Source organism: Tursiops truncatus, chromosome 14 (assembly GCF_011762595.2).
Source record: "Tursiops truncatus isolate mTurTru1 chromosome 14, mTurTru1.mat.Y, whole genome shotgun sequence".
Lineage (NCBI taxonomy): Eukaryota > Metazoa > Chordata > Mammalia > Artiodactyla > Delphinidae > Tursiops > Tursiops truncatus.
In genome coordinates, this window is record NC_047047.1 from 37,372,570 (window position 1) to 37,387,787 (window position 15,218).

Genomic DNA, 15,218 nt, shown 5'->3' on the forward strand with positions numbered 1-15,218 from the left:
AATTTTTTAAAAGTAATTTTAGAAAAACACAAAAAATGGACAGACGGAACCCTAGGACAAATGGTAAAAGTAAAGCTATAAAGACAAAATCACACACAGACGCATACACATACACACTCACAAAAAGAGAAAAAGGTTAAAAAAAATATATATCTTTGCTCCCAAAGGCCACCTCCTCAATTTGGGATGATTCGTTGTCTATTCAGGTATTCCACACATGCAGGGTACATCAAGTTGATTGTGGAGATTTAATCCGCTGCTCCTGAGGCTGCTGAGAGAAATTTCCCTTTCTCTTCTTTGTTCTCACAGCTCCCGGGGTTCAGCTTTGGATTTGGCCCCGCCTCTGCGTGTAGGTCGCCTGAAGGCGTCTGTTCTTCGCTCAGACAGGACAGGGTTAAAGAAGCAGCTGCTTTGGGGGCTCTGGCTCACTCAGGCCGGGGGGAGGGAGGGGTACGGAGTGCGGGGCGAGCCTGCGGCGGCAGAGGCCACCGTGACGTTGCACCAGCACGAGGCGTGCTGTGCGTTCTCCCGGGGAAGTTGTCCCTGGATCATGGGACCCTGGCAATGGCGGGCTGCACAGGTTCCCGGGAGGGGAGGCGAGGAGTAACCTGTGCTTGCACACAGGCTTCTTGGTGGCTGCAGGAGCAGCCTCAGCGTCTCATGCTCGTCTCTGGGGTCTGCGCTCAGAGCGTGGCTCGCGCCCGTCTCTGGAGCTCCTTTAAGCGGCGCTCTTAATCCCCTCTCCTCATGCACCAGGAAACAAAGAGGCAAGAAAAAGTCTCTTGCCTCTTCGGCGGGTCCGGACTTTTTCCCCGGACTCCCTTGCGGCTAGCTGTGGCACACTAACCCCTTCAGGCTGTGTTCACGCCGCCAACCCCAGTCCTCTCCCTGGGATCCAACCTCCGAAGCCCGAGCCTCAGCTCCCAGCCCCGCCCGCCCCGGCGGGCGAGCGGACAAGCCTCTCGGGCTGGTGAATGCTGGTCGCCACCGGTTCTCTGTGCTGGAATCTCTCCGCTTTGCCCTCCGCACCCCTGTTGCTGCGCTCTCCGCCGTGGCTCCGAGGCTTCCCCCTCCACCACCCGCAGTCTCCGCCCGCGAAGGGCCTTACTAGTGTGTGGATACCTTTCCTCCTTCACAGCTCCCTCCCACTGGTGCAGGTCCCATCCCTATTTTTTTGTCTCTGTTTTTTCTTTTGCCCTACCCAGGTACATGGGGAGTTTCTTGCCTTTTGGGCGGTCTGAGGTCTTCTGCCAGCGTTCAGTAGGTGTTCTGTAGGAGCTGTTCCACATGTAGATGTGTTTCTGATGTATTTGTGGAGAGGAAGGTGATCTCCGCGTCTTACTCTTCCGCCATCTTGAAGCTCCTCCAGAAGGAGGCTCTTTACAAAGGGTGGTTTGGCTTGATCCTACTGTAGTGTATGGGTTAGTACATGATCTGGGAATCTAACCATCCTTTATAAAATGGATTAAACATTTATTTTCTGGCAACTCGGTCTCTCTCTCTTGTTCTTAATAAAATGTCATTAGGAGAAAATGTGCATAGGCCACAAGTAACTTATAATCTGTTATATGTACATAGTCCACAAATAACATATAACCTATTTAAGTGGACTTTTTAAAAAGCAGCATTGGGAACCAGTGTCAACTTAATTTGTCTTTCAATTCTAGACATCATATAACAGGTTTTTTCCTCCTGCCAGGCTGATTTTAACACCAGCATTTCTGGGGTAAATGAACAAAAACGTATAAGCTGTGAAGATTTTGTGGACCTTTCTGATATTTACCACTCTAATGAAGAGTACTTCAGGAAACTAGAAGAGCTGAAGGCAGCCCACATGGAAACTATGGCAAAGTTAGAGAAAATGTACCAGAATAAATTAAATTTAAAGGAAGTTCAGCTAGCAATCACCATGGAAGAAGCTGCTAGTGTCTCTTCCAGGTAAGTTTGTACATAATGTTATTTGTGGACTGTAAAGTAAAATGTATACTTAAAAGTGCAGAACAAAATTATTTCAGAATATTTTCTTTCAAATATCCCTTTGTGCTTTTAATGATATACAGAGGTGAGATTTTATTCAGATTGTTTGATGGCTTATCAACCTGTTAGGTGGCTTCTTGCCTTGTGGGTCATTTGGTGGCCCTTTGTTCTTTTCTCTCTGACCCACCATTCTTAGACATGTATCAGAATATTTAGTCTGGGCCATTTTCAAATGATGAATATTAAAATTTAACTTTAAAAGCCCTTTTTTAATAATATGTGGATTAATATGAGCTCAGTAAAGATATAGTACAGAAGGTTCAGAGCTAAGACATAGATCCGATTTAAGTTTTCAAAATAGTCATTTTTGCCATAAACTTGCTTCTTTTGAAACTTGAGTTGGTCAGCTCTGATTGTGCATCTCCTGTGTGCCAGACCTTGTCTGGGCACCGGGGAGTCAAAATCAAGATGCCCTCAAGGAGGTCAAAGACTAGCTGAGATCCAAACACACAACATGGTGTAACAGAGTGTCATAGAGACAGAGGAAGAGCAGTTGATCATGTCAAGGTGTCAGTGGAGGGATACAGGCATATCGAGTGTCGTATCTGAGTTCAGTCTTGAAGGAGAAATAGCTGAAGCAGATGTAGGAAGCAAGGAGTGGCCTTCTAGGCAGCAGGAACCATGTGTGCCAAGGCATGGCACCGTGTGAAATCACCGTGTGTGTGTGAGGAACTTCCCGTGATTGGATCTTTTTTTTTTCCTTGTGCTGGGTCTCCGTTGTGGCACACAGGTTCTTCTTCGTGGCAGGTGTGCGGGCTTCTCTAGGTATGGCGCGAGGGCTCCAGAGCCCGCAAGCTCAGTAGTTGTGGTGCACGGGTTCCCTAGTTGCAGTGCGTAGGCTTAGTTGCCACGAGGCATGTGGGGTCTTAGTTCCCCCACCAGGGATCAAACTCGCATCCTCCTGTACTGGAAGGCAGATTCTTAACCACTGGACCACCAGGGAAGTCCCCTGTGGTTGGATTTTTTTTTTTTTTTTTTTTTTGGCTGCATTGGGTCTTTGTTGCTGCGCACGGGCTTTCTCTAGTTGCGGCGAGTGGGGGATACTCTTCGTTGTGGTGTGCAGGCTTCTCATTGCAGTGGCTTCTCTTGTTTTGGAGCACAGTCTCTAGGTGTGCAGGCTTCAGTAGTTGTGGCTCACGGGCTCTAGAGCGCAAGCTCAGTAGTTGTGGCGCACAGGCTTAGTTGCTCCGTGGCATGTGGGGTCTTCCCAGACCAGGGCTCAAACCCGTGTCCCCTGCATTGGCAGGTGGATTCTTAACCACTCTGCGCCACCAGGGAAGCCCCCTGTGATTGGATCTCACTTAAGAATGGTGACGGGGTAGGGAGAGGCAAGAGGTGAAACTGGAAAGGAAGGCAGGGGCTAGTCTTGAAGGGCTTTAAAATCTAGACTTTTCTTTTTTCAATTAAAAAAAAATTTGGTGGGGCTGCATTGGGTCTTCGTTGCTACGCACAGGCTTTCTCTAGTTGCAGCGAGCGGCGGCTATTCTTCGTTGCGGTGCACGGGCTTCTCATTGCAGTGGCTTCTCTTGTTGTGGAGCACGGGCTCTAGGGCGTGTAGGCTTCAGTAGTTGTGGCACGTGGGCTCAGTAGTTGTGACTCGTGGGCTCTAGAGCGCAGGCTCAGTAGTTGCGGCACACAGGCTTCAGTAGTTGTGGCACACGGGCTTCAGTAGTTGTCGCGTATGGGCTTAGTTGCTCCGTGGCATATGGGATCTTCCCGGACCAGGGCTCGAACCCGTGTCCCTTGCATTGGCAGGCGGATTCTTAACCACTGCGCCACCAGGGAAGTCCCTATAATTTAGACTTTGTAACAATGACAAATCATGGGAAAGTTTCAGGAAGGAGAGTGATTTGATCAGATGTATGTTTTAAGATGGTGACTCTGGAAAATGTGTGGAGAATTCAATAGTGATTAGACCCAAGGAGCCTCTGCTGTCTTAGGTTCCTGCCCTGTAAAATGAGGGAGTAAAACTAGATCATTTATCGGCATCTCCCAGGCTCTGTTCTAAAAAAAAATTGATAATTTTCACAAGCCCTATCTAGCTCCTATTTTCTAACTGATTTTGCCTTGATCTTAGAAATTATGTAGTTCTTAATCTTTATATTTGGTCACATGCAGCTGAAAGAGTAACCTAATTATTCTTCTCATTTACGTAGGTCTGTATCAGAAAAGAGCTCCCATCATCCTGTTTCATTAATGACATCAATTTCAGAGCCTGATTTAGGTCAGTCTTCCTCTTTGATTGTGTCTTCCTCTGAAGATGAGTTGCCCAACGTAGAAAAAGAGTATTCTGAGAAAAGCAGAATGATGACCTATGCTAAGGAGCTCATCAACAACATGTGGACAAACTTCTCTGTTGAAGATTATATTCAGTTTGAAGATGCTGACTTGCCAGCATTCGAAAAAAAAAAAAAGAAGCCAAAAGAATGGGTGCCAAAGATTACAGTACCTGAGCCTTTTCAAATGATGATTAGAGAGCAGAAGAAAAAAGAAGAGAACATGAAATCTAAATCAGATATTGAAATGGCACGCAAACTGCTCAAGAAACAAGAAGAAGAATCAGAGTGTAAGAAAAAATTCCGAGCCAACCCAGTTCCTGCGTTCGTCTTTCTCCCCCTTTATCATGATATAGTCAAGCAAAATGAAGAACGGAGGAGGTCTATGAAGGAGAAAAACAAAGAAGCTCTTTTGGCCTCGCAAAAGCCGTTTAAGTTTATTGCAAGGGAGGAACAGAAGCAAATTCGGGAAAAGCAGCTGAAAGACTTTTTTAAGTCTAAGAAGAAAACAAATCAATTTAAAGCCAGACCGATACCTCGATCTACTTATGGTTCAACTGTCAATGACACATTAACAGAAGAAGAGCTCTATAGAAACATTAGGACGCAGCAGAGAACCCAAGACTTTTTACAGAATTCATCCCCTCTGCCTTGTAGTCCAGCTCGCAGAAGTTATGCTACAAGGAAGCCCAAGTGTCCTGAACAGGCTGAAAAGTCCAAGTGTAAACACAAGTTTAGGTGCCAGACTGCTGATACTGAAGACCTTCCTGAGAGATATAAGAAACATCACTCAGAACAGAAGTGTCCAAAACCCCTGACAGTCTGTGAACCATCTGACCTTCCTGCAGCCTCACATGCATCCACTGAAAGAGAGAAAATCTTGGCAGATATTGAAGCAGATGAAGAAAATTTAAAAGAAACACGTTGGCCTTATCTGTCTCCAAGGCGCAGGTCACCAGTAAGAAGTAGAAATGCAAAACCTGTGCCTTGTAGCTGCAACCCTCCCATGCCCACGGTGTCCTCCAGAGGAAGAGAACAAGCCACAAGGTAAATAACTGATGCAGTACTGATTGACTCGTGGTTGCTCCATTGATTTTGTACTGGGGAATTTGAAACTATGACGTTATTTTATCTGGTAACATATTTTACTATATAATATAGAACATTTTGCCAGAGGGTGTTCTTCTAAGAAATGAATGTATTTTCCATTTTATGAATCTTTGGGGATAGAAAAGGTTACAGTCACCCTATTGATTTTCTAATTACAACTCAGATCCTTCTCAGAAGGTTGCCCCTTGTTTTCAACCGTTGAATTATCCCGTGTTGTCTTTGCTAAACAACATTCTCATTGGCTTAAAGTGAATTAAGCCTTAGTTTGTTGCCCTCAGGAGATCACTTGAGGAAAAGAAAATGTTGGAAGAAGAGAGAAATCGGATCCTAACTAAGCAGAAGCAAAGAATGAAAGAATTGCAGAAACTCTTGACAACCCGGGCTAAGGCTTATGACTCACATCAGAGTTTAGCTCAAATGTCTAAATCCAGAGTAAAATCTCTCAGGTATCATGAGAGAATCCTGACCCTCCAGATCATTGGTTTTCAAACTTTTTTTGAATCAGTGGACCCCTCAATATATGAAAAAATTAAGAATAGTATTAGTATTTCAGTTTCTGGATTCAAGTTACTATCAGTTACTTATAGTTAACTTACACACACACACACACACACACACACACACACACACACACACACACACACACACACACACACACACACACACACACTCTCTCATACTCACTCACTCACTTCGTGGTGAGAACCAACATGTATACTGACTCCAGGACCATGATGCCATGTTGATGAACAGAAAAACATGTGGCCATGGTTCACAGTTGTAATCTTACATCAGCATCTAAACTTTTTCTTTATATTATTTTTTATTGCACAGTGCAATATTGAGAAAAATCTTGATTCACACAGATAAAGCTCTTTTTAACAGCTTGCCGTGTAATCTCAGAATATTCTTCAACAAACAGATATGTCAGAGAGCTTTGTTCTAAGGTCTGCATGATATCTGATAGCACAAATTAACACATTGATGTTAACATCAGTTATGTGGTGTGTCAGTTAACACGTGTGTTAAGGTTTAGTAGTATGTATTACATGCTGCAATTCTGCAGTACAAAGTTTGAAAATCAGTGTTCCAGAGGAACATTTTTATGTTGCGACATAAAAATGTTCATGTTTAAGTAGTAAAATATCTCCCTCAAAGCTGGGTAAGTAATATGATTTATTAATTTTTAATCTGATTTATAAGTATCCCCAAATCTATATTTGCTTTTAATTATGAGTGTTCCTTTTTAAATGTATATTATGTATAATAATTATTATATTCCTTTGTAACAGATGTTATGTATACATTCCTTATAATGTGTATCAATGTAATTCATTGATAAAAGGAGCTTGATTTGATGAACTTGAGCAAAATATTTGTTAGAAATATACTAGTCATCCTTAGAAAGTAAACGGGATTTTCCATAATGCTAAATTGTGTATAGTTAAGCATAATTATCATTTTATGGTATAATTATTTTTTCTAATCCATGAAGTCTTATGATCTTGGTAGAATTAGTGTATTTTACATAGAGAAAGTCACATAATTTAATTTATTATAGGATCTGGTTCAAATAGTAAGTATACTTACAGTGAATTTGTGTATTTTGGTTCCTGTTCCTCTCTATGTGGTATTCCCATAATCCCCATTTCTCCCCTGCCCTGCTCCCATTTAATTCACTGTGCCATCAACCTATAGGAGATATCATTTAGGGGAAAAAAGAAGAGCAAGGTCTTGTTTTCAGAAGAAATTCCTTAAAGAGAAGATACCAAATTTGGACCAAACTTTTTTGGTTTATAAATACTTATAAATGAGATAAGAGGGCATTCATTTATCTCCTCAGGCCAGTTTGAAGCCACTGAATCCATTATGCTTTGAAGATTTCAGGAACCTCAAAGTACCCAGACTGTTCCCGGCATGTAAAATGTGTGCTCTCAGAACCTAGAACTTTTATCCTGCATTCCATAAAAATTTACCAGTCTGGGAAAGAAATTGTGATAAACTGTGCTCATGACTTAATTTCTGATTTGTCATCTACGCTAAATGTTATATGTGCAAATTCTTACTTCTTTTAAAAATTCCATTCCTTTTATTTGATTTTAGAAAGAGTGAAAAAGAAAGGATGAGAGAATACCGACGAGAACTAGAAGAAAGAGAAGAAAAATTAAAAAACAGGCCGCTGCTATTTGAAAGAGTTGCTCAGGTTGTGTTTGTTGGAATTTGAGAGCTATTGTCAGCTTTGTTTCTTTTTTTTTTTAACATCTCTATCTCCTAATTTTTATGGTCCATTTTTCTTATGTGTTATATAATTTACTGAGATAGTATTATTTCTGTGACAGCTTCATCACATCAGTCAAGTAAGTAGTTTTGCTTAAATCTGAGCATTGAATCTTGATGAGGCTCGTAAGCTTGATAAAGAACATGCTGCTAATCCAATCATTTTCAAAATAATAGTTTCACAACCTGTTTTTAATGGCTAGTACCAACTTGGCCAAATACTAAGGTGAGTTTTGGAAGTCTTTGAAAAATTAAAAAATGAAACAAAATGGCTAATTGAATCAGATTTATTCCTGCCAGTTTTTTTTTTGTTTGTTTTCTTGGGATAAAATTGACATATAGCAGGTATAAGTTTAAGGTATACAGCATAATGACATACGTATATTAGGAAATGATTACTACAATACGTTTAGTTAACATCTATCACCTCGTATTGTTACCAAAAAAATTATTTTTCCTTGTGATGAGAACTTTTAGGACCTACTCTCTTAGCAGCTTTCAAATATGCCACACAGCAGTGTTAGCTGTAGTCACCATGCTGAACGTCACACCCCCAGTACTTATTTATCTTATAACTGGAAGTTTGTACCTTTTGACACCTTCATCCAATTCCTCCAGTAATCACAAATCTGATCTCCTTTTCTATGAGTTGTGTGTGTGTGTATTTAGATTCCACGCATAAATCAGATCATATAGTATTTGTCCTTCTCTGTCTGACTTACTTCCCTTAGCATAATGCCCTCAAGGTCCATCTGTATTGTCACAAATGGCAGGATTTCCTTTTTTATGGCCGAATAATATTCCAGTGTGTGTGTGTGTGTGTGTGTGTGTGTGTGTGTGTGTGTGTGTGTGTGTATCACACTTTCTTTATCCATTCGTCTTTTGGTGGCCATTTGGGTTGTTGCCACGTCTTAACTATTGTCTATAATGCTTCAGTGAATCGACATAGTGATTTCATTTTCTTTAGATAAATACCTGGGAGTGGAATTGCTGGATTGTGCAGTAGTTCTATTTTTAAGTTTTTGAGGAACCTCTATACTTTTTTCCATAATGGCTGCACCAATTTACTTTCCCACGAACAGCACACAAGGGTTCCCTTTTCTCTACATCCTGACCAGCATTTGTTATGTCTTGTCTTTTTGAGACTAGCCATTGTAACAGGTATGAGGTGATATCTCAGTGTGGTTTTGATTTCATTTCCCTAATGATTAGTGATGTTGAGCACCTTTTTACGTGCCTGTTGGTCATTTGAATATCCTCTTTGGAAAAATGTCTATTCAGATCTCTTGCCCATTTTTAAATTTGATTATTTGGTTTTTGCTAATCACTTGTATGAGTTCTTTATGTATTTTGGATAGTAACCCCTTATCAGGTAGATGATTTGCAAATATTTTTTCCCATTCAGTAGGTTGCCTTTTCATTTTAAAATTTTTGCCTTTTCATTTTGTTGATCAGTTTTTTTAAGTGAGTCTATAATTTTTAGTCTTATCTACAATTACCGAAAGGACTTCCTTTTTTTAAAAATTGAAGTATAGTTGATTTACAATGTGGTATTAGTTTCTGGTATATAGCAAAATGATTCAGTTATATATGTATATGTGTGTGTATATGTATATTCTTTTTCAGATTCTTTTCCATTATAGGTTATTACAAGATATTGAATATAGTTCCCTGTGCTATACAGTAGGACCTTGTTGTTTATCTGTTTTATATAAAGTAGTGTGTATCTGTTAATCCCATCTCCTAATTTATCCCTCCTCACCCAATTTGGTAACCATAAGTTTGTTTTCTATGTCTGTGAGAAGCACTTCCTTTTTATCAGAAAAAATACTTTGATCCTATGGACGATGAATTCTGATTTTACTAGATTTATACTCAGTTTTACAGTCTTTCCCTTAAGAGAAATTTGTCAATTTCAGATGATCTTCCCCTTTGTGTCCATGAGGGAGGGGCTCCTATGGGCGACATGGTTTAACAATGGACAAAATCACTGGAGGTTACAGGTGCTGTGTTGTGAATTTCAAGCTGTTACATTTGGAGCTTCCTGCCAGCAAGTGTCTGGGACAGATGAGTGTCCTTATAGGACTGCCCATGTCAGTGACTCACTGAGGACAAAGGACGTGTGTTATGGGTAAATCTACATATTACAGCCTCTCAAAGTTATGGGAACCCTTTACTGACTGATTTGGATATAATTTTATGTAATGCTTTTCATTTTAAGGGATGGTGTTTTTTTTCATATCTCAGTTTCAACTTTAGGGGAAAAAAATTATCTTAAGCTGTTCTGTGTTACTCAGCATAAAGTGATTGACTTTCGCCTCAAAGTAGTTATCTCCAGCTCCCAACTGCAGGCTTTTTTTTTTTTTTTTGCGGTACGCGGGTCTCTCACTGTTGTGGCCTCTCCCATTGCGGAGCACAGGCTCCAGACGCGCAGGCTCAGCGGCCATGGCTCACGGGCCCAGCCGCTCCGCGGCATGTGGGATCTTCCCAGACCAGGGCACGAACCTGTGTCCCCTGCATCGGCAGGCGGACTCTCAACCACTGTGCCACCAGGGAAGCCCCCTTTTTTTTTTTAAAGTAAGTATTTTAGTCTTTTTATTTATTTATTTTTGGCTGCGTTGGGTCTTTGTTGCTGTGCGCGGGCTTTCTCTACTTGTGGTGAGCAGGGGCTGCTCTTTGTTGTGGTGCGCAGGCTTCTCATTGCGGTGGCTTCTCGTTGCAGAGCACGGGCTCTAGGTGCACGGGCTTCAGTAGTTGTGGCTCATGGGCTCAGTAGTTGTGGTACACAGACTTAGTGGATCCGCGGCATGTGGGATCTTCCTGGACCAGGGATTGAACCTGTGTCCCCTGCATTGGCAGGCAGATTCTTAACCACTGCGCCACCAGGGAAGTCCTCTTCTGTGTTCTCTTATTACTCTTTTGTGCATCTCTGTCTTTGCTCCTGCATGTTGTGTGGAAATTATCTGTTCAATGCTCTCTTCTCTTTCAGCTAGTTACTTTTAAAGGTGTTGGTCAAATCTTTGTATTCCTAGCACTTAGCACCTAAGACAATGTATGGCACAAAGGGGATGTTAAGAAACATTTGTTGAACCCAAACTGAACTGTTTCTTCCTGGGATTAGTCCAGGCTGAGAGCACTACCCTGACAATACTAGTGATGAGCCTCAGTATTAACAAGCAGTTTTACCATGCTGTGAATTCCCACTCTTTCTAAGCACCAGAGAAAATGTGGTAAAATAAGTGGTGTGTGTGAAATTAAACCCATAAAGAAATGTTAAATATTGAAAACATAGGTTAGTTTCATAGCTGATATTTCTTCCACCACCCTTGACCCACACATATGCTGTTCTCTTTCCCCATATAGCCTCTACCTCCCGTGAGGGCTTGTCACAAAATAAGTATTCAGTTATTATTAAATAAAGGAAAGAATTACTATAAACTAAACTTAGGCTCATAAAAATTAAGTATTTTTCCCCTTCAAACTAGGGCAGTGATTGTAGACAGACTTTCATCATTCCTCATTATTTTGGTTTCCTCAAGAAACAAAGTTAATTTGTTTTTTTTGCAGTCTTAGATAGAAAAACAAAATAACCATACAGTTATTTTAACTACTTTTTATTTCATGGTCTTTACAATTCTTTTGCATTGTGAAATTCAAGGGGGAAATGTTTGTTTCAATTAGGAACAATTATACACTATTCACCTTGATATAAAATATTAAAAGGTAATAAATTCTATATACAGGGTGACTGAGGGTGACTCACCATTGTTTTGGTTTTGTTAACATAAATTAGAACTTCTTTTTTTCTTGCAGTGACTATTGCTGCTAATTAACGGCTGTTATTTAATAAATTCACTCACAACTTTATGCATTACCCGTTTATAAGTGTTAATTGTGGTCTTGCTGCTGTTGAGTTATCCCCTAGCAGAGTAAGCCTGTGATCCAGGACAGAGCAAACCATGTTTTCCTGTTTCTTGAAAATCACAGGATTTATTAACTGAATAGATGTTAAATTGGATTTTAAGCCAAATTCAGATGAAGGCTTACAAGCACTAACATTGATTAGTATCATTTAAATCTTTTATATTTCATTTGCTTAAAATTAGAATATATTTTTCTTAATACATTGGGTTACGTTTGGGGTTTCTTTATTCTGCTTTACAGTCTTTGGGGCATAGTTCTCCTCTCACTTTGCTGTGCCTGTCAGTTCCCCAAGTCTTGTCTGTTTGTGTTCATAGCCTCTGGTTGCATTTTTACTTACTTTTCTGAAATTTATTATTATTCACAGTGGGTGCATTTTAGCAGCAGTTTGAGTGCTTCTTTTTTCAGTTTTCTAGCATGTCAGGAAATGCACTGGTGATAGTTTTATCCATTGTAATCAGTCTTTGCCATTTTGGTTTCTCCAATGGGACACTAGACTCCATGGTCCTTCCTTATGCTGGAATCCCTGGGTTAGGAAAATATCTGACACTGATTTGCTGAAGTCAGGCTTTAGGCTACCTTCAAACTCCAGGATAACCACTTCCACTTAGAAAGCAGCATGGTGGAGTGGAGAAGACTCAGGAAAGGATTAAGAGACTTGGTTTTCCCTCTCACTATATCCTGTGACCTTAAGCAAACAGCTTAACCTCAGCAAGAGTGGAGGGAGTATCTTACTTATTTGTTAAATTTGGAGTGAGACTGGGTGCTCTTCCACACCCTTTCCAGGATGGGATGCCATTGGTGCATTGGGGCTGGGCCATTCCTCGGGCCTTTCCTTTAGTTTGAGGTCCAGATGACGATTTTTGGCCCTATACTAGTTCATGTCCACTCATAGGAGATAAAATTGGAGTAAAGCCAAGGCACTAATGAGAACCCCAGTCATCTTATGTCTCTGTAAATCCTGTGGCCTCAGGAACTGTGACAACTGACTTGCTTTAGGTATGAGAGTGTCATCACAACTCCCACAAAGCCAGGAAGTAACATTCTGGAGAGTTGAACCCAGTTCTAAATTCATGTTTTTCTTGCTGTATCTCTTGCTTCCTCTACAGAATTAAGGTAACAACATAGATGATTTTATCATCTTTGGTGGATTAGAGATATGGCATGTAAAGAGTAAAATTTACAGTAGGCACATAAAGAACTCTCTGACAACTATCACAGGAACTTATTTTCTTACTGATTTTTTTCAGATATCCTTGAACAGTCATGAAACAGTATAAAGAATAATTATAGATCAAAACTCATGTGGCCACTACCCAGGTTAAAAGCATTAGAGCACTGCCAGTACCCCAGAAACCCTGTGTGCCCCTCCCAGATCAAAACCCTCTCACCTAGAGGTAGCCACCCTTCTAACTTTTGACATAAGCATTTCCTTGTTTTTCTTTACAGTTTTACCACTGCTGTACCTATCCCTAAACAACATAGTTTAGTTTTGCCTGTTTTTGGACTTTATGTAAATGAATCATACTACGTGTACTCTTTTGCGGTATGCTGCTTGTGAGATCCGTCCATGTTGTGGCATATAGCTAGAGTTCATTTTTGTTGCTTTATTTTAGTCTGTTACATGAATACGTCACAATTTATTTATCCATCCTACTGCTGATAGATATTTAGGTTGTTTCCAGTTTGGGGTTGTTACAAACAGTACTGTTCTGAACATTTTGGTATGTCTCCTTGGGCAGATATGTAGGAGTTTCTCTGGGCATATACCTAGGAGTGGAATTGCTGGTCAGAGGGTATGCATATTTTTCAACCAACTGTGATTATTGAATTTAATTTTCACAGGAGCTTTTAACCCGTACATTTGTAATGGAAACTTAAAGTCTTTTGTTCTTATCTAAAAAGGTTTGTCTTTCCTGTAGAAAAATGCAAGAATGGCAGCAGAAAAGCATTATTCTAACACCTTAAAAGCACTAGGAATATCTGATGAGTTTGTTTCAAAGAAAGGCCAAAGTGGAAAATTTTTTGAGTACTTCAGCAATCAAGAGATGAAAAGTTTCACTGAAGATAAAGAAAGGTAACATATATAAGATGTCTGAATGGTTTACCTTTGAAAAAATTCTTACTTGCAGGAAAGCTAAAATTCTGTTCTATGATATTTTAAAAGGCCTTTTACCTAATGGAATACATGTGAACTACTGTAAAATATACTGACATTTTAACATGTTTGACACTTCAAAATATTACAAGGTGATGAAGTATCTTGTTTTTAAAGTAAAATAATTTAAATTTCTGACATAAATAATGAAAATAATAACATGCTTTCAAATGAAGTTTGAGTCAATCAAGTTTTGAAATAAATTACTTCTCAGAAGAATATCTACTTTCCCAATTGGTACTTTTATAGACTTCTCTTGATAAATCGGAGCTTATACACTTGAGGAAGACTAACTGCAGGATGGCGTACATTACAGAGGGTTTGTTTACCTTTAAACCAAATTATTTTTCCTTTGAAAGATTGATAAATTTCTTCCTCTAGCTTTAATGAAGAGAAAATAGAAGAAAGAGAGAATGGGGAAGAAAATTATCTTACTGATACCAACAGCCAAGATTCTTGCAAGGAAACAGGTAAAGCTGATGAAGAGAGTGGAGAAGAGAATTGTGTTGAAGAATAAAACTGAATCAGTCGACAGGGTCTCCTCTCTGTTCCGCTGATGTTGTTGGCAGCATTGGGTGTCAGAAGCCGCGCCTGTGGTGTTAAGGACATCCATGGGAACCCGTCTGATAACGTGCAGGTCTCTTTTTGCTCCGGATGCGCAGGCTCAGCGGCCATGGCTCACGGGCCCAGCCGCTCCGCGGCATGTGGGATCTTCCCGCACCGGGGCACGAACCCTTTTCCCCTGCATCGGCAGGCGGACTCTCAACCACTGCGCCACCAGGGAAGCCCCGTGCAGGTCTCTTGAGCAAAGTCCTCGTGTAGCCTGAAAAGGCCGAATCCAGCTGATGGGTCATTTGCTCAGAGTCAGGCTTTGCCTATACAGTTTTTAAAAGTACTACATATGGTCTGTTTGCAACTTTGATCTTACTTCTATTTTTAAAAAGTGTTTGAGAATCACAGCTGTCACAAACTGATTAGGTATAAAAATATACATAATTTTATCATTTTGGGTGGAAAAAAATGCTTAGCATTGAGAGCAGAGGGGAGTATTGGCCTTTGGTTTGAAAAAAAAGTTCTGGAAAGCATGAATCAATAAATATTTTTAAATTATACTACTTGCTCCTTTTTCTCTGCAGTACGTCTCACAAAATGAATCCTCAAACTTATTTTACTAGGTATTTTAAATTTCTTATCTGAGCCATTTTTAAAAAGTAATAAAACAGGAAAAAATAGATAATTTGCACATTTACATTCATTTATGCACTGAGAGTTACTGGTTTTTTTTTTTTGAAAAATCCAAGTCTATTGTTTCGTATGCCCTTAGGGAGCTGCCATTAAACTAAATAACGGAGGATGTCAGAATATAGAGGCCAACGAATAAAACTCAAGAGTTTTCAAATGTAAAAATAAAAAAGAAAAGGAAGAAAAGTTGTTATTTG

General features: G+C 40.2%; 1 protein-coding gene across 5 annotated transcripts in view; it reads left to right on the forward strand.

The window, feature by feature from the left end:
• FAM161A (FAM161 centrosomal protein A) overlaps window positions 1-14,891 on the forward strand; it is a 31,945-nt gene extending 17,054 nt beyond the window's left edge. Inside the window, exons 2-7 of one of the 5 annotated variants that reach the window (XM_073791340.1) lie at window positions 1,682-1,938; window positions 4,194-5,360; window positions 5,702-5,869; window positions 7,527-7,626; window positions 13,544-13,698; window positions 14,161-14,891. In XM_073791340.1, coding sequence (XP_073647441.1) covers window positions 1,682-1,938; window positions 4,194-5,360; window positions 5,702-5,869; window positions 7,527-7,626; window positions 13,544-13,698; window positions 14,161-14,296 — 1,983 coding nt within the window. In that variant the 3' untranslated portion in view covers window positions 14,297-14,891. Of the gene's footprint in view, window positions 1-1,681; window positions 1,939-4,193; window positions 5,361-5,701; window positions 6,586-7,526; window positions 7,627-13,543; window positions 13,699-14,160 lie in introns of those variants that run through there. The other 4 variants (XM_019943077.3, XM_073791341.1, XM_019943079.3 and 1 more) reach the window with 4 other exon arrangements.
• Window positions 14,892-15,218: the final 327 nt, after the last annotated feature.